The sequence below is a fragment of the Hetaerina americana genome, unplaced genomic scaffold, assembly GCF_022747635.1.
Source record: "Hetaerina americana unplaced genomic scaffold, ioHetAmer1.1.p SCAF_30, whole genome shotgun sequence".
NCBI lineage: Eukaryota > Metazoa > Arthropoda > Insecta > Odonata > Calopterygidae > Hetaerina > Hetaerina americana.
Window position 1 is genome coordinate 3,392,978 of NW_027286875.1, and position 20,164 is coordinate 3,413,141.

The 20,164-nt window shown below is 33.6% G+C and overlaps 2 protein-coding genes across 3 annotated transcripts in view; one reads left to right on the top strand and one right to left on the bottom strand.

The window, feature by feature from the left end:
- Positions 1–5,731: 5,731 nt before the first annotated feature.
- Positions 5,732–6,339, top strand: LOC139691174 (HIG1 domain family member 2A, mitochondrial). 2 transcript variants are annotated; one of them, XM_071588895.1, is made up of 3 exons: positions 5,732–5,822; positions 5,943–6,088; positions 6,169–6,339. In XM_071588895.1, exons 2-3 carry the CDS (start codon positions 5,944–5,946, stop codon positions 6,330–6,332), a joined length of 309 nt encoding a protein of 102 aa, XP_071444996.1. In that variant the 5' UTR covers positions 5,732–5,822; position 5,943; the 3' UTR covers positions 6,333–6,339. The 2 variants fall into 2 exon arrangements, with proteins under 2 accessions (XP_071444996.1, XP_071444997.1); XM_071588896.1 differs by having other exon boundaries at positions 5,739–5,822; positions 5,930–6,088.
- Positions 6,340–14,594: 8,255 nt separating this feature from the next.
- The window catches only part of ema (C-type lectin domain containing ema), a 42,939-nt gene continuing 37,369 nt past the window's right edge, over positions 14,595–20,164 (bottom strand). Inside the window, exons 19-20 of the mRNA XM_071588873.1 lie at positions 17,919–18,184; positions 14,595–15,705 (exon numbers count right to left, since the gene is read on the bottom strand). Coding sequence (XP_071444974.1) covers positions 15,115–15,705; positions 17,919–18,184 — 857 coding nt within the window. The 3' untranslated portion in view covers positions 14,595–15,114. The remainder of the gene's footprint in view (positions 15,706–17,918; positions 18,185–20,164) is intronic.

The following is a 20,164-nucleotide window of genomic DNA, read 5'->3' on the forward strand; positions in this document are numbered from 1 at the left end:
AGTGATGGGGAGCCAAAATCAAAATGTTATTACGCAACCCAGAAGAACATAATTCCACCACAACAGTAACCATTGGTGCCTTATTAAAATTCTTTAGTGCCACCTAAGAGTAATTCAATAAGCTGCTCCTTTTTCAGGCGTGTTTCCGTGGAATTCCATTAGATTCAAAGATGGAGCCATAGTTCAAAATGAGAAATGACTACCTTGCAAAAATCAGTGTCTTAATATTTTCAAAATGAAACTTATAAACAAATAATCATGCAATAGCACATGCATAATGAAACACTAACCCAACAAAAATCAATAAAATTTTTATATAATAATAATTATTATTGTATTATGTCTTGATTAAGAGTCACATTCTCTGATATTTCTTCCTGTTGAGCTATAGGGCAGAGTTTACACAATTGAAAACATATTTAGAGTCCCTTTTTTATTGAATTACACTTAAGAATCCGAAAATATCAATTTAATCAGTGAATAATACTTTGTTTTGTAGAATAGTATGACAGTTTGTGTTCAGCACATGAGTTGCCGGCCAATCCTTGCTGAAGGCACTGGATGAGCATGAAAGTTAAATCACCAGTCTTTAACCTTTCAGGCTTCACTTTATGGAATTTTTTGATGACCACATTAAATGAGTTTGTAATTTTTCACAGAATTTATTTTAAGATCCAATACATTGCACCGACTTGTAGCATCATCAGGTACTGATGATGCCGCATGCTGGCGAAACGTGTTGTACCTTAAAATAGAGACTGGAAAATTACTAACTAATTTAATATGGCCACCAGTCTTTATTTTATGAAATCATATGTTGGTACCTTCACCTTTCCATACAACCTGGAAAGTGACTAAATACTTATGTTTGGGGGAGAGAGATTGTGGAGGGGCAGAGGGTGAAAAGACAGATGAGAGGAGGGCAAGGTATACAGCAGGGGTTGATAACAGTTGCAAAGTAATATGGGAGAGGTCAGTTGAATGTAACACTGAAGGTGAATGGAGATAACAAATTTCATTGGCCTTACCAAGCATAGTATCAGATTGAATAAATTAAATGTCTCCAATAGCCATAAACAGTTTACCTTTCAAAACAAAGCACAAATAAGGTTAGTTGGCTAATGCCACAAGTCAAAGGATGGGGTAAGGGTAAATAAGGAAAGAGATAAGAAAGGTGAATACAAATATATTGAGTGAATACGAATTTATATGTAATCGTAGTCATAAGCATAGGGGCCCTTGAGGCGATATTAAGATGCAAGGTGTGTGGCTTATGCAAATTTATATGCATGTATTGGGAACAAATCATGGCTATCATGGAAGTTAAATTCATGCGACACAAACAGGCCCGATCGAAAAATTGTTTTCTTAATCATGTAAATAAATGTTGCATATATGTTTTCATTGTGAATGAATACTAATTGATGCCAGATCCCACTATTAATACCTATGTAACAATTAAAATTAATAAAAATAACAATTTTTAATGCTGAAATATATGTTATTTTAACTTTCCATTGCATATAAATATTGTGAGCAAATAGTAGGACAAGATAAGACCCATATTTCATTTCTCTTTTGGGCAAATGCATCTTCTTTAATAATGTATTTTGGAAGAGTATGTTTGCCAGTATTAGGCAAAATGTTTTTGGTGCATTTGATGGACACCAATACCACTATCATTGATTAACAGAAAGAAAATGTGAAAAGGTGCAAAATTCTATATTTCTTTTAAGGAAAGATTATGGTTATAATTTTGCATCAAGCACATGTATTATGCCTCATCACTGCTTGCAAAAAAAAATTACAGTGCTCTTTATTTATAATCAAACAATTGCATGGAATATAACTCTAAACACAGCATAAAATACATTTTTGGAATATTATTAATGCATGTGTGTGATAATTATTTCTTTTACACATTAGATCAATGCATAAAATACATTTTAGACTATTGACTACTCAAAGACATTGATGTTTATGTATTCTGTTTTTCAGCTGTTGCACTTCTGAGTCTCATGTTGCCAAAAAAACAGAATCCAAGCACATTGGCATGAATAAATATATTTTGCGAGTGATGAGTCTAATGGCACCATGATACACTAGGAGCAAAGAAGAGCCCAGAAGGTAGTAAGGAATCTCACATTTGCGAATCCAAGACTACTGCATGACACTACATTCCATTGATTCCCAAATTCTGTACCAGTCATAAGGATGATAAAAGCAATTTTATTGTTTTCGTTTAAAGTCAGTCATTTGTCAACACAGCCATTTCACTTAATCCACTCATTCAGCCACAATATTTATTTGAAGAGCATACAAAGTTCATTATAAGCATAAAATGGACTCCTGTCAACATTCAGATCTTATAAAATATTCAGGTCTTATAAAATGTGTTATTTATATTCTACATTACCCACTCTTCACTTCATCTATTATAAGTTATATGAATATCAAGAGGAGACAGGGAGGAATAACAAGTATAACTTGTATTTACAGTGCATAGTGGATGATTTAAATATTAAAAATATTTACATCATAAAAATAAATTGCTTGCCAAACCCATGACACTTAATTGCAAGGGTTATGCATCATCAAATTTATTTACTATTTAAGTGGTAATGTTTAAATGCTCAATAATTTCCTCGTGTATTACTGTGTCTGAGCAAGTCACATTTCCTAATCTGGAAACTGCTGGTGAAATTTTCAAAACTAATTTGTGATTTAAATGCTAATAAATTTCAACATTTTCATAATCAGACATCGTTGCGCAGTGTTTGATGTGATGAAAACAATTTTAATAAATTTTCTTCCATGGAAAAATATAATCATTCTTCAATGGTATGAGAGGGGTCAAAAGTGATTAAATCTATCTTACTCAAATAATACCAATCTCTTTCAATTAACAAAAGATCTCACAAACTGTCTGCATAACTATGAGAGAAAATGACACAGGGAAAATCCCTTTCTGAAGTATGTACTAAAAAATGCAAAACAAAATATCACCTGGTACAAGGCAAACAGTATACATTAGCAATGAGGATATCTTGGGGGCATACAAGTAACATAAAAGCTCTGCTTATTTTACAATAGAAAGTACTTAGGATTATAACCAGCTCTGGCCATTATGATCACTGCCTTCCACTGTTTGTCAGGCTAAGAGTGATGACGATCTTTAACACATACATTAACCAGTGCTTAATTAATTCAAAAGATAATGTAAATAACTATTTATTAAGAGGAAATATACATAGCCATAATACAAGATCTAGAAATAAGTTGGTGAATACCCAATGAACCAGTCAAATAGCCTTGCCTTAAAATTCTATAACAAACTCTATTCTATTCTTTATAATAGGTTCAAAAACGTAATTGAGTTTTTTTTTGATAAAGTTTTCTCGGGTTTTCCAGCATGTTAGGGGTTCCATGTTGGCCGACGTTTTGATGCCCAACTCGTGCATCGTCCCCAGGGATGGTAATTGAGCTTTGGTTGATTTTTAACCCCTAGTATTCTTTAAGTGAATATTTTGAACTATACTTTTAAGGATTGAAATTATAATACATGTGTATCTCTTCACCACGGTAATGAATGTATGTTTATATGTTTTCATTTTGATGAAATCTATAGTGACAAGTGTTACTATTAACAAATAAAGATTGATTTGATTTATTAGCATACTAATGTTCTCCAAAGAAATTTTGGAAATGCAAAAATACAAGAGAATAAATAGGCTGAATCAGACCTACAATGTTAAGAGGTACAGATTTTAGCCAAAGGTGATAAATTTAGAGGTGAAACAATTTAAATCATTCATCATAGTATGAATAAGAAACTATCAGAAGTAAAACAAAGTGTCACAGCAAATTGTGAAGAAAACTACTGGGTGGGCCACTGCCACAAAGAGTGAAGTGTTTCACAAGAGATGGGTTGTTCATCTTCTACTTACTATTTTGTGCAATACATCCCAACAAAAGATTTTAAACAGCCATCATTCAATGCACGCATGAACAGTGAAACCACAAATTTACAAACTCTGTATTCCCTTACCACTTTTAATTACCATTTACATATTTTTTTTACAATTCAGACAGCTCCTCATACAAATCAATGCAATTAATACCTCATATTTACACACTCCTCAGCACAGGATTAATGAACAATGTTATGCCTCATGCATGAAAAAGTAATCTTTTTACTTTTATAGTGCCATGCATAATGAGTATTGAGCCTTTATTTGGAGAACCAATGGTATAGACATCAAATAAAAGGAAAAAAAATTCAAGAAAGAAGAATGATTGACTTCCGTCATATGCAGAATTCCATGACTTGAGTTAGGGGTTTATCCAATTGTCTTCAGGTCCAAGGAAATATCCACTGATGCATAGCATTATAATAATACAATAAAAATTGACTTCATCTTCAAGAGCCATGAGATTTTATACTAATTCTGGTTTCAGAAATGTAAATATGACGTTTTGATTTCTTTTACCAACATAAAGAGCTGACGAGAGAGTAAAAGATATGTAAATTAGGTGATAAGGGAATTTAGGGTTCGTAAAATCAAGTTTTCATTGACTGATGTCTATTTTTGTTGGGAGAGGCAGAACAATATATCCAGTAATTCTACTGAGCAATTTATATTCTTCAATAGAAAAATTATTCCTAGATAAATACATGCCATACTCTAAAATTTTTGCTGATGAGCAAACGATGTTTTTTCATTGAAAAGTAAGAGGAGTGATAATGCTACCATTTCTATTTTGTCATTGCCAAAATAATAAATAATAGGAACACTATTATATCAGATTACGTAGAGCATTTGAGGAAGAAAATAACAGATGGAGCATTATTATGTTGTCCCATGTTACAGAGCAGTGAATTAATATGCATATATCTGTACAAAAATTAAATATAACTTAGCTTTTGCATAATTTACAAAATAGTCATTATACTTTTGCACTGCCCTGACTATGAATTAAATTGGAAAGTGGTAACTCATGATCTTGTGAGGGACTGTCATCAACTGCTACTCAATTGCATCTAGTTAGATGCTGGACTGCAGTCATGCTAATCATTATATATATATATATATATATATATATATATATATATATATATATATATATATATATATATATATATATATATATATATAGTCTCTCTTGAAGAAGGCCTCTGAGAGGGCCGAAAGCTCGAACAATTTACCGTGTGAATGTTCTTTTAAATGTGTCTATCCTTTTCTATTTGTGTTATATTGTGTCAGCCCATTATATATATATATATATATATATATATATATATATATATATATATATATATATATATATATATATATATATATATATATACACACACACACAAACACACATACACGCGCGCGCTCAAGCATGTACGATAGTGAGAAAAAGAAATAGCGAATCAAATAAAATACGTCTGCCTTAATCCAAAGAAACACTAACATCTAGAACCCAATTAGTGATAACAAATCTGAGAAACTAACCTGCATCGGAGTTTGGTTCTTGGAACACAGATAATCCATTTCAATCCCTTAAAAGTAAGATTTCGAGCTGGCCGAATTCCATTCAGTTCAACTTTAAGAGTTAATTTAAACAGTCTTCAAACTTTTTGACAACTATCTTCGTCTTACTGCAGTGATGCCAATTAATTTTCTAGTTTCGCCAGTGTCGTCCTCTTTTGAATTTGAAACCCGCTCTAACAAATGCGGTGCGACTGCCGTGCAGTGCACGTCGCAATTACCGATCATTTCTGATTGACTGAGCTCGTATTTTGAAATAATTTAGTTGAGTAAATTTTAACGAAGGTAAAAATGTATTTTCGAGTAAATGGGCTGCATGAATCTTATTCTATGAGCTAAGATATGATTTTTTTCTATCAAGGAGTATATTACCCTTTAATCCATTGACACAGAATTATTTTGTAGAATGGAAAATAAGAAGGCAGAGGTCCCACCCTCCGAGTTTGACTGGTTACCCCTACATAATGAAGTTAGCGGTCGGATGGCATTTGATGAAACTTCTAAGGAAAAGTTCATCCGTAAAGTTAAAGAAAATCCTCTAGTCCCAATTGGTAGGCCAAGGTTTTTGTGGAAGTATTCGTCCTTGAATAATTGATGGTGTGTCTATTTATTGGCGTTTCTTTTTTCCAAGGATGTATGGCCACGGCCGGAGCACTCACTTACGGTTTATGGAGCTTTCGATCAGGAAATCGAGTGATGTCACAGTATATGATGCGTTTGCGAGTTGCCGCTCAAGGATTCACTCTAGTCGCTCTGATTGTTGGTATTGGTATAGCAGCTGCTAAGAATAAATAAAACATGTGTAAACTAGTCCTCTCTTATGTTTTCCCCGCCCACAACGTATATTTATCATGATATGCAGCTTTATAGGAGGATCGGCCAACTGTAACACAATTGGAAACATTGCAATTGATCTGCCTTTGGCATGGAACTTCTGGTAGTTGAAAATACCGGCTGTGGTGGCCGAAAGTTTGTTTAAAATTATTCTTCTGGGGAGCAAAAGTAGTTAATGTCTTTTATACTCATTTATTTAGTATTTAATTGATGAAAATTAGTTTCTTTTGTACTGAATTTGAGTGCCAGCCAGTAACTGGATACTGGAATTTGCCTTAAAATGAACGACAGTAATTTATGAAGGCAAAACTTTCCACTTCGTATCCCCACAAAAATTCAAGAAAAAGCACATTTCTTTCCCCAACCCAGGTCAACTTGTATCGTGTAGCATAATTGATATTATGTAAATAAAAAATTCTGCCGAAGTACAAATTGGAACAATCTGTGTTTTAAATCTTTGTAATTTAGTGCATCATTTTTGCTAAAATATTTATTTTGTTCTTCTCTGGATATCACTGAAACATTTTTCTCGTAAGAATCTCTAATTCATATTTGACTTTTCATTTATCTTCCTTGGGGCCAAACGAACTAAGTGAGAGAACTTTCATGTCAAGTAGGATTTGGCACCACTACCTTTTATTTAGTTGGTGCAATGGTTAGTCTTAAGAGAACTCGTTTCGTGTGATTTTTGCATGGGATGACTTTTACAACTGATTTTAATTGTATACGGTAGCTTTATAAGTACTGGAATTATTTTTCAGCCATGCGGACATTAATTGGCAAACTAAAAATTCTACAAAATGTCCACTCTATCGGCAGGACTGAGCAAAATACTATTATTTCCTGCCAATACATAGACATTTTTCCCTATTTCCTTACCTATTCAATTATTTAATTGGAATGTGAAGATACTAATTAATAGAATAGTGTCTCCAAAAGTATGTATACGAATTCTACTTATTGTCAACGTTCATTGATGCCATTACTGATGAGTTCATAATGTGTGCCTTATGAATTTGAAGGTTTAAATTAGCTTTATTACTCAATAAAAACATGAATTTAGCAATGTGTAAGGCTGACAACATTTTGATGTTTGTAGTGTGTCATAAAACTCCTACATTTTTAAGAATGTAATTCTAAGATTCATGGCATGGGCAAGGACCCAGTTAGCTAGTGTGTTTATGTCGAATTTCTGCAGATAGTGACTAAAACTAATTAATAGTTATCTTTCAAATATGCCAGTCTCTAAGAAATATCCTAGTAAAAATTTAAATTTTAGGCATGGGATACTAGAAACTTAAAAGAGAGAATTTTTATTATCATCCGAAGATTTCCTAGACAAATATTACGTTTTATTCCTCATAATGCAAAACTATTTTATTTGTGGAGCGAAAATTTATTGGTGCTTCAATTATTTTTTGATCCTTGGGATTGAAAATCAAATAAAAACTCAATATTGCTATCCGAAGTAGTTAGCATTAAAATATTGTAAATGGATACAGGCATGATATAATGAAAAGATTTTAAGACAGTCACTAATGTTTTACATCCGATAATAAATTTTCTCTATCAGAACGAGGCTGATATATGGAGACCTTAACCCTTTGCCACATAACCCCATGTAAAATTTAGGTACATATAAATATGGAATGTCCTTCGTTGCATGCTATAATTCGGAAGCAAAATAAACCAGCCTACAAGCATAGCTAAATTTCATTTGTGCAATGGGTTTTGTGATTTCATATTGTTATATTAAAAACGAGCCTGGTGAGCAATCAATGGAGTGTTGAAAATTGACCTAAGAGGTATCAGCTGTTGTTTGCCTACATGTAAAGAGATTAAGATGGCATATTTCAATGGGAGAACGAGATTAATTTGCAATTCTGAAATTGTAATTATGCATGGTAACTGAGGGAGATATCTTCTATTTATCATTAGATATTTCATTCCTCAGGCATTATGTTTAAATATCTGTTCACCATATGAAATGGGATAGTGGCATTTGTTTGGTTTTTTGACAATCTTTTTTTATTGTCACTAACTACTTGAATATCAAATAATTAGGGTTTATTCTTTTAGAAATCAGTTTGGCTCCGGGCTTTAGTTAATGGACCCCACACCTCTGCCTTCACTAAAATCAAGGTAAAGGTCCAGCACCTTTATGATGTGCACGTCAGTCAGATGTATTTCAGTCATGGAAAAGCATTTGTGGTAAGCCTATTCTGTTTGAAGAATTCCTTACCACCAGGAATGGATATCCATAATTTGGATGGAAGGAATTCCCTGGACCTGGAAGCATAACACTAATTTTCACATCTTTTTTGAAAGACATACAACTAAGTCCACCTTGACTTACTGTATCCACGGTTCTCATTATGAATGGTTTGCTGTTTAACCCAAAGAATTATCATCATTATAAACCTTACATGATCAGGCTTCACTGAGTGAAAGTTTTGTATATCGATCAAATGGAATAAATAATGTGCTTTTCCACAGAATTTATTTGGTTTGGTTCAATGTATTTCACTGTGATGCGGAATCATCATATCTGATGATGCTATATCACATTATATTCTCTCTTTTATTTGATTGATATCATCATAATATCTACATTAGTACGATACTCAATTTACTTCCCGCTTTCAAGTTCAAACCCACCCTCCACCATTTCCAATCAATCTGAGTAAATATATAGAGTCTGAAGGCAAGGCATCACTGGCATCAAAGATATCCTACTCGTAGATATGTGCATAAGCCTATGTAAAAGTAGATGTACACGCATGTTATCCTTATTTGAAGTAATCTACTGAGTTAGGATTGATTTTTAATGGTTGACGGCACTATACACTGTTGTACTCCTCTAAGTGCTAAATAATATGACACTACCCTTAAACCACTAACTTGTTATTAAACTAACTCCTGCTTTAGCTCTACCTACTTTCTATCTCCCTTAATGCAATCCAAAATTCCTATTTTTTTCCTCAATATGTTATCTAACAGAATTTTTACCCATAAAAATTCAAAGAAAAGCTATTTTATAGTTTTGCATGAGTTGCTCATCATTTATTGGCTGCCGAGTCCCAATTAAATGATGCATCCTGTATTAATTGCGTGTTACCACTATGAAAAGTATACTTTGTTCTTCCACCTGGAATGCTTCTGATTTTCTTATGAAAGAGGATGTAGGCGAGATAATTATCACTTTCTTTACCAATGAGGCAACTAGTAAACCATAAACACAGTAATCAACCCGAAGGTCGGTTTAGTAGGTGATGGTAGAGTTCACCCAGTACTAAGCCCTATACGGCGAGTGAAAATTCACACATCAGGGTAGGGGGGCCAGTTCCTTTCCCTGTGCCGGTTATGGTTTCCCAGGAAGACCTGGTAACTGAAGAATCACATAGCTTGGGTGGAGCTGCAGGTGTCCAGAGTGCCTTCCCTGGGAAGCGAACCCAGGACCCTCTGGTCAGCAGTCCAACGCTTTACCCACTGGACTACTGCGACTAGTAAATGGACAGATATTACAATGGCTGTTATACTAGTTAAAGGAACAATCCCTAACACCATACTCTTTCAGGGCATGTATTTGTTGTGTTTTTTGTATCCAAACCTTGGTTCAGATTTTTCATGCCCAAAAAGAATAAAGCCTTAAGGATTATTCCATTATCCTCAAATAAGCTTTTTTGAACCACTTGAGATGCTATCCTGCTTAATATACTACCTTGATCAAAAAGTTCCCGGAATAACCACCGTGTGGCGCTCCCATCGTTCCTATTTGAGTTCTGTTTTTTTTGTTAAATTGGTACATCTGTTGTTGATATTCCCTTTAAATCTTAGTGTCATAACTTGACATTTGCAAAAGTTACGGTCGGTTTTCGGTATGTCCATCAGTGCTTCCTGCGATTTTTCCATTACTTCCTCTCGGCTGCTAAAACGCGTTCCCCGTAATGGTTTTTTAACTCGATTGAACAGAAAGAAGTCACAGGGAGCCAAATCAGGTGAATTCGGTGGCTGTTGGATGGTATTTGTTGCATTTTTCGTCAAAAAATTACGAATAATGATAGCACTGTGCGACGGTGCGTTATCATGGTGCAAAATCCACGAGTTTTCTGCCCACATTTCTGGTCTCTTTCGGCGAATTGCTTCACGCAAACGTCTCATAACGCCCAAATAATACTCTTTGTTTACTGTCTGGCCTTCTGGCAAAAATTCATGATGCACTACACCGTTGTAATCCATGAAAACCGTCAGCATTGCCTTCTTTTTTGACTGAAAACGACGTGGTTTTTTTGGTCTCGGCTCATTTGGTGAACGCCATTCACTTGCCTGATGTCTGGATTGCGTGTCGTACTCATAAACCCACGTCTCGTCTCCAGTAATGATCCTTTTGATGAATGTGGGATCGGATTCAGCCTCGCAAATCATGTCTTTTGCGACGTCAACACGGTCTCTTTTTTGCATGAAATTGAGGTATTTTGGCACCAACTTTGCTGCTACACGACGGAAACCCAAATCATTAACCACAATGTCTTGGGCGGATCCATAGGCAATGTTCAAGTCCTCCGCTATTTCTCTGATGGTTAATTTGCGGTTATTGACCAACATTTCTTTTACTTTATCAATTTTTTCACCGACTTTCGATGTCGATGGTCTGCCACTGCGTTCATCATCTTCGATTGACTCACGACCACTTCTGAACCACTCGTGCCACTGGTAAACGACCGTTTTTTTTAGAGAATCGTTGCCGAAACACTTTTCCATCATTTCCAACGTCCGTGCGCCACTAAATCCGTTTTTTACGCAAAATTTAATACAAGTTCGTTGTTGCAAATTTAAATCCATTTCTGAAATTGTAAAAAATCGCCAACACACACAGAGATAGATGTACTCTTGGCTACGTAACTTTTGCAAATGTCAAGTTATGACACTAAGATTTAAAGGGAATATCAACAACAGATGTACCAATTTAACAAAAAAAACAGAACTCAAATCGGAACTATGGGAGCGCCACACGGTGGTTATTCCGGGAACTTTTTGATCAAGGTAGTATTTCTTTTCAGCGCCCACTACTTTCCTTTAGAGGCAAGAGCAAAATCAATGGTTAAAAATGTATCCCTAACTGCTTAGAGCATTTGTTTGTTTTCATCCCTGATGGATATGCAACAATCTTAAGTGAACGGTTTCCTCAGATGACAGAAATTAGTGCTTCGCTTGAAAATAGCTACATTGTCTGTAGCTACTCACTTTTTTTCTCTCCCTCCCCATTGCATTTCGTACAGTTGATATTAATAACTTTCCTTCACACCTTTTTGCATATCTTGCAACATTCTTTTTGCAATTGTATGAAAATATGCAGGGTGAAATGACAAAAAATGAGCTCTCTTTGTCCAAAAGATCATTCTTCCCCAATCTGTACAACCAGAAGGCTCACGGTAACCGTGCATACATCCACAAGATATTTAACACCATTGCTATGGCTATTTTGGATTAGAAGGACGTCATGGCAATTTGAATCCTGTGCCAGAGAACTTCAAGAAAAAAAATTGGAACAGTAAGGTATGAAACTAATCCAAGCCATTGGAACCCTGTGAGAGAGACCTTAAAAAAAAACAAAAAAATTAAACATCAAGCTGAAACAAATCCAAGTCAAACTTTATCTTCATGTTAGACCCGATAATCTTGTCCATACTGTGCCAGGAAAATACGACAGAAGTCACCATTATGTTAAAATAATAGGTCTAAATTTGGTAAGTGAATGATGAATATATAAATGCAATGGACTTGCTCTCAAAAAATCTAAGAAAGATCTGAATTCATTAATCAAGAAGATGCGACATGTTGGATCACACTTTCCCCTAAGCCACTGCATTAGTGTAATGATAAACCATAATCACAGTGATCAACCCCAAGGTCGGTTTAGTAGGTGATGGTAGAGTTCACTCAGTACTAAGCCTGATGGCATGTGAAATTCACACATCAGGGTAGGGAGGCTAGATCCTTTCCCTGGGGTCGTTATGGTTTCCCTGGAAGATCTGGTAGCCAAAAAACCACATAGCTTGGTGGAGCTGCTGGTGCCCAGAGAGGCTTGCCTGGGAATCAAACCCAGGCCCTCTGATCAGTAGTCCTATGCTCTACTCCTATGAATGCCAATCAATGAAATGTAATTCATTACCAGAATTTAAAATATGTGCCTTTATGTAAATTACTTAAATTAAAAAACCCTTAAAATTGGTGTATGTGGTGTTTTTATTCTCTAACTTTGGCTTATTATTTATTAACCTTGCTGCACTCTGGTAGTATTATTTCCTTCCTGTAACTATAGTGTACATCATTCCAGAATATTCTTGGTGACCTTTATGGGCTAGCTCATAAATGAAATGGGGGCAGGAAAAACTTCCTTTTTGTCTTTGTTGTTCTTTCCTTATAAAAGGAGTAAAGATGATTATCAACTTTAATTCCTCTAACTGGAAAAGGAAAACTATGTATCAACCCTAAATACTGATGGCTCATCATTTAATAATACTATGGTCAAATGCACAAAATGATTTTAAAATAAAACAGATGACATCCTGCAGGTCCTTGTTGTGATGATTTATTTCATATTTAGATATGAAGTTAGGCAATTGCTTTTGTAAGGTAGGTGTTGTAAATTAAGCTGCCAAAATCCTTGATCGGCAAAAGTGTTTACAAAAGTAGGACTAAATTCATGGCATGGTCCTAGAACCATATAGAAGTATTCCCCAGCAAAAAGCTCTTAACTACTGAAATATAAATAACTGAAGTTATCATGCAAGACACTGGGGCCACCAGTCACTCAAAAAGGAAGATGGAAATCTTACCTCATTATTAAAGAAATGTAAATCCATCATATTATGAATTTGACGAATCACTTGAAGTGAATGTCATTAGATTGGGATTTGTATGCTTTTCCTTCAAGGAGCATACATTCAAAATTCAGACAAATAGAATTGCATCCAACTATGACTTGCACATTTCTCAACTGACCATGCACTCACCATAGAGTAGTACTTTGCTTACACCTAGAACTATGAAATACATTAGGCACATGAACTGAAAGCATATTTCGATACCTAGTTAACACTCAACTGGTAAAATAGATCTCTGAAAATGGAACGGTTTATTTTCTTCCATAATAATGGTTACATTTTATGCTGATTTTCCTTCAGTACTAAAATTTTCATATTTGAGTATATTTTATAAAACTGATTTACTTAAGTTAATCAGAAGTAAATAACTATTTCAGTTTTTTTAATTTTGCTTTAAAATACTTAATTTAGAATAAAAAAGGCAACATGTTTTAGGCAACAAAAAGGCCTGTTTTACAAGCTTAATAAATGTGCCATATCACTCGCTATTAAAATACTGTTTCACACAGTGTGGTTATCACTTGGTCCCCTCAAGAGTTCCCAGTTAGTTTTACTGTGGTGTAAACACCTATATTAGCAGAGTTACTGTAGAATAACCAATTTCCTTGACTTCTACATGCATTTAGGAAAATTTTATATTGTTTTCTGATATGAATGTTTATAAATTTCAGTGAGGACAACTGAAAAATACCTTTTATTAAGCACTGCATTAATCCTTATAGTAAATGGTTAGTTTTAAGGCCTCTAGATTGCAGTTTAAGGTTAATGTTATATGCATACAGCTGATTTATCACAAAACTATTCCACTGGTTAACACTTTGCGTTCAACATCTGGTACATCTTCTTTATAATTTTATTCCCAAACTTTCGAGGCATTATTATGAATATCCTGATTCTGCAGCTTGTCAAGAATGACATTCAATTTCCCTGATATTTTGTATTTGATGGTACTGCCGTTGAAACCCTGGAAGATGGGTAATAAAATATCAGGGTCCAATGGTATTTAGAATTCAAGGTTCGCTACCTATTTCTTTACCTGAAGCCTATGTCCTCCAATCCAGTATCTTGGTTCTCCTCTCTCTGCACCCGATAGATACATGAAATCTGTCGAGATAGGGGAGAGAGATGGTAGGATCCTAACAAAAAATTATGAAACCTATGCTCTCTAAGTTACCCAGTTTGTGGGAACTCAGGCTTTTTCTACAATACTATTGTATTTAATTTTCAATTAATTAACCCTGTATTGTACTTATTATCAGGCACAATTTTTCTGATTTCATTAGAAAATAACTTTTGTGCTTATAAGATATGATCTTTTTATTTTCCCCGTGCCACTCTGCCAATAGTGTTTCCCCAATACAAAGACAAATAGGATCCAATTTGCAAATATGATCGAAATTTGATCAATACTCTTTCATCAAACCATTAAGGCTTTCCACAGAAGAATAATTTTTGCAACCAAACAAGAAATTGCTGCAAGATGGATAAACGCTTATATTCACTATTAAGCGGAAAATTGTACGCTAAGTTAAAAGCTTTTTAGAAAAATTTTCTTTAGAATCGGAAAATATGTGTACAAATTTAAACAATAATTTTTTAAAGGAAACATTTAATTTTTTTTTGAATAATTTAAAGTAATAACAACATGTAATTCAACTTTTTTCAACAATGATCATCATGAAAAATGTTTTTAACTACAAACAAACCTAATTTCCACATAGACAATTGACTACATCAACTACATTGTCATCAGGGGCACAACAATCAACTCAAAAGCACTTTTACAGCCAAATCACAACCACCCCTAATGTGCAGATGATGAAAATGGTCAACATGGTCCAAATTGCCTTGGTAGCTTAAACTGTTTCAACAATTCCTTTCTGCCGCATCTTTCTTCTACTTGATTCTCCATGCTGGTGATGTCTGCCAGCAACCGCATGTAGCAGGGCACGTTCTAAAGGTCTTGATCTAGGTTCCCCATCAATATTTTCTGGATTTGCACTACTGGATGGGTTTCCATTCATGTCTGGGCATCGAGCCTCATGTGGCATTTCCATGAACGAAGTCTCTGTCTCAGCCTCCTTTGGAGGCAACTTTGGAATGTTTGGTGATGGTGGAGCAGAAGCACCTGATGTGGACGGACCATCCAATTTTGTCGATGGAGGAATGCGGGATGGAGTGACAGCAGGGGAGTGGCTGGGTAATGAGGAGGAGGATGATGGTTGATGCGTTGGTGATTGTGAGCTGGAGAGGCGTTGCTGTGAGGAAGCAGGAGGGGATTTCCTGTTGGGAGGGGAGGGATGTGATGAGGACCGAAGTCGGTAGTGGATTCTGTTGTGGGTTGGTGACTCAGAAACTGCAACTCCTAGTCCTGGAGAGTTCCCGGACAACCTTCTCCTCGTGGAAGGACCGGAACCTTGTAGGTAGGCAACACTCCTGGGCTTGTGCTGGGAACACAGGAAGGCATTTGCCATTTTCCCAAAGATATCCAACGTTTCATATATATATATATATATATATATATATATATATATATATATATATATATATATATATATATATATATATATATATATATATATATATATATATATATATATATATATATATATATATATATATATATATATATATATATATATATATATATATATATATATATATATATATATATATATATATATATATATATATATATATATATATATATATATATATATATATATATATATATATATATATATATATATATATATATATATATATATATATATATATATATATATATATATATATATATATATATATATATATATATATATATATATATATATATATATATATATATATATATATATATATATATATATATATATATATATATATATATATATATATATATATATATATATATATATATATATATATATATATATATATATATATATATATATATATATATATATATATATATATATATATATATATATATATATATATATATATATATATATATATATATATATATATATATATATATATATATATATATATATATATATATATATATATATATATATATATATATATATATATATATATATATATATATATATATATATATATATATATATATATATATATATATATATATATATAGACTCAAAAAATATTGAATGCAACCAATAAACTTAAAATTGAACTTTGTGGAGTTGAAGTCAGAATATGATAATTTTAAACATAACAGGAATATCCTTAGAAAAATAAGTCGATCCCAGTAATTTATTTCATAAATTTGATTGGCAGGCTTAGAAAACATTCAATTTTATCAAAATATGACGACTTACAGTTAGAAATGATATTTGGGATACATATAGCATTAAAACCATGCAAAAATGAATTTTTTTCATAAATTCTGGCAGTAATATTAGTATTCAAACAAAGACAAAGAAATACTACTAAGATTCAGTGCAAATTGTTTTATTTTCCTTCAAATCTGATGTAGACCCTTAACAAGATTTATGCCTTGAAACTTTTACACTTGACTCTTTCTGTTAGGTTAGGCAATAATAACAGCAGAACAATTTTCTTATTGCCATAATATTTTTATGAAGTGCAGAAATAGCAGACATGGGACTTCAACAAAAATACCAACAATTACAATTCATCAATAAAATCTATTCAAACGTTTAAAAAAATAACAGCATCCAACAGAAATACTCTTTAAGATGGATAAAAATATGAACTTGCTGAATGCACATTCATTTCATTTATTAATATTTACACCATAAAACATGACAAAAACATACGAATAATGCATGCATTGGTACCAGTTTCCTATGCAAAAACAATAAGTATATCAACACCAGCACTATAAAATTTAACCTAGCTAGTACATAGCTCTGGATCCAAAAGCATTACTGCCAAAAGTATTTCAAGTATAAAATAGAATAAAAGATAACTGTGTAGTAACATTAATGAAAAAAATATAAAAATAATTAAACATATTCTTCTGTTTTGAGGATAAAGTAAACCAAATGCATTTCATAAATATATCCACCATGATGAAATGCAATATATGTTATGAGTGAAAATTGTGAGCTCATTTTTCTATCAAAACTTTAATAAAATAAAAACTAAATATATTATGAAAACACTTAATCCAAAGTGATTTGATAATCTTCTGTTCAAGGGCACCATTAATTACACAATGATAAGTGGGATAACAAAGCAATGTTGAAGGGAAGAGTGACAATACAAAATGGATACAAAAATTTTTGAACGGATAATTTTTCATAACTTAAAATCCACCGTTATAAAGTTCATTCTCTTCATTCAAGATAATGTTTGAAGTGAAAATGTGTGAAAAAATGATAGTGTAAAAATATGTGTATATCATAGCAGGAGGGTTCATCCCTTCCCAAATAAACACCAATTTCATCCAAAAACAGCCTTTTTTTATCACCAACACTAGGGGTTTTACTTGAGCAATAACAAACTATGAAACTACAGCTGTACTTTATTGAAAGCTCTTTAGCAGGCCTTCCTCTGCAATATTTATGTGCAAAAGTAGGGAAGAATAGGAAAAGAAGTCCATTTGCAGCATTCCATTCAATTATTAAAAGTTGACATCTTCTCCTGAGTCGTCCTGTGCCCCTACCTTGCAAACTGCAATGCCACTCGATGATGCAGGTGAATTACAAACTGTTGATGGTGAAGGTGGAGAGGACATGTCTTCGAGGGGAATTTCCTCACTTCTGGGTCTGGGTGGGCGTGGTGAGCCTTCTCGTGACCTTGAACCTCCAGCTTGACCTGCACAACTTCCATTGCCCCCTGGACTTCCATTAGCAGCACTATTGCTACCACTGCCATTTCCACCATTAGCTGACATATGACCGCGTGACCTTGCACTGCCTTGCTGACGATCTGAAACAATACCACATTGTTGAAAGCATCAAAAAAACATAAAAGCTAATGCTCTCAGATATACAAGGCCAAAAATAGAGCTACACAACAAATCTCACTAAATATTAAGATGATTAGAAGTAATAATAGGCAGAAGTAATAAAAAAGGCAAATAAAATGGTGATCACAGTTTAAATAGATTGGCATGCTTGTTTATTGACGAAAAAGCACATCATTTAGTCCAACGAAATCATAAAAAATTTAGATACCCAATCTAACAGCTGTAAAAGGAATCATGCATGATCCAAAGAAATGGAAAATGAAATAATAAATTAAGCAAAACCACAAATGCAAGTAAATTCTAAGAAAAATTATTTCTTAAATGGGATACACCCATTTCTGTAACACTTATAAAATTGGATACAAAGTTTTAAAAAATAATAATTTTCATAGTTGTGGAAGGGAAACCTTAGTAGAAATAGCACGTTTTTTACGGATAAGTACTCTAAGTACTCTATTTTTAAAAATTAATTAATGCTTATTTATTATCTGTTTAAATTATAAATATAAGTTTTCATTACTCATTTATGATAGGGGACACTAAAGTCTGAAAAGCCTTATTATTATGATGGATATTTATCATACTTAGAGCAATAAACTAATGCCAAATTAATTTTCAATTATATATTTTTGTTTCATAGCTTTAATAATTGATAATTCTGTTTTTGTTTTCCAATGCTAACAAATGGTCAGTGTTAAAACCTTTGCCCAACATGTTTCCCCGGGGACATGCCAGATTTTACATAACCACCACAGTTATAATGCTGAAGATAGGTTTGATAGGTGAGGGTAGAATTCACGCAATACTAAGTCCAACGTCACGTAAAAATTCACACTGAATAGGCTAGCTAGTTCCTTTTCTTGTGCCACCAGTGATTGGGAAGATCCCCCAGGATGATCTGGTACCCAAAAAAATCATAAAATTTGAGTGAAGCTGATAATGTCCAGAGGCATCACGTAGAATCAAACCCAGGCCCTCAGGTCACCAGCCCAGGGTGCTACCCATTGGATTACCACATCCATGTTCATATGAAACTTCTGTTGAGTGCAATTTTGAACCCATGACCTTAAGCTGACCAAAGGTATGCATGTTGCCAGTTTTGTCTACAGCAACCATTAGTTATAATACAAGATGGAAATTCTCTTGGCAAATATTCAAATGCTGCAATTATTTCAAATAATGTAATATTTTAGATTAAATAATAATATTAATATTGAATTAAAAAATCTGCCACAGTACAAGTAGAATGCCAATTATTCATAGTTCAGTTCTCAGATTTGCAGATTATTAATCGGTTCCAGCAGAAGACATTCCCTCCCCTTCTTCCTGTATTTGTTCTTCTCCTCTTGCCTCAATGTTAGCAGCTAATGACACTTACTTCATAGGAGAGGTTTATAAAAATGCTGCGGGTAGCATATGTTGGTCATCCATTAATACCCAAAATGCTTCCAAAAAACTTTTCACAAATATTTTTATCCTAAAGGTGGTGGATATTTTTCGAAGCTGGTTTGACTTTGCAACAGATATTTTTACACAGGAAATCACACCATTAGATTGATTTCCTGTAGATTTATTTTGTTCTGAAATTGGTACCCATAGATTAAATTATATACCACACAATTAATTAAATGTTGTAGGGGAAAATAACATGATACAAACTGATGTAATGTAAACTACATACTTAATGATGACATGAAAAAAATGCCCACTTTGTACAACTGATTTTGGACATCTCCCAAACACTATTTTGCCATCTTTAACATGGTGTCGGCATTATCCTACTCTATAAATGTGCCAAGGGGTCCACAAGCTTAACGTCCTACCCGACTGACTGCGTGCTTACTTAAAGTGTTCTCCACAAAGCTCTTCAAGTGGGGATTGGGATACCACTGAAAAAGATGTTGCCTCCAGGATTCGAACACAGGCTCTCCAGGTGGGAA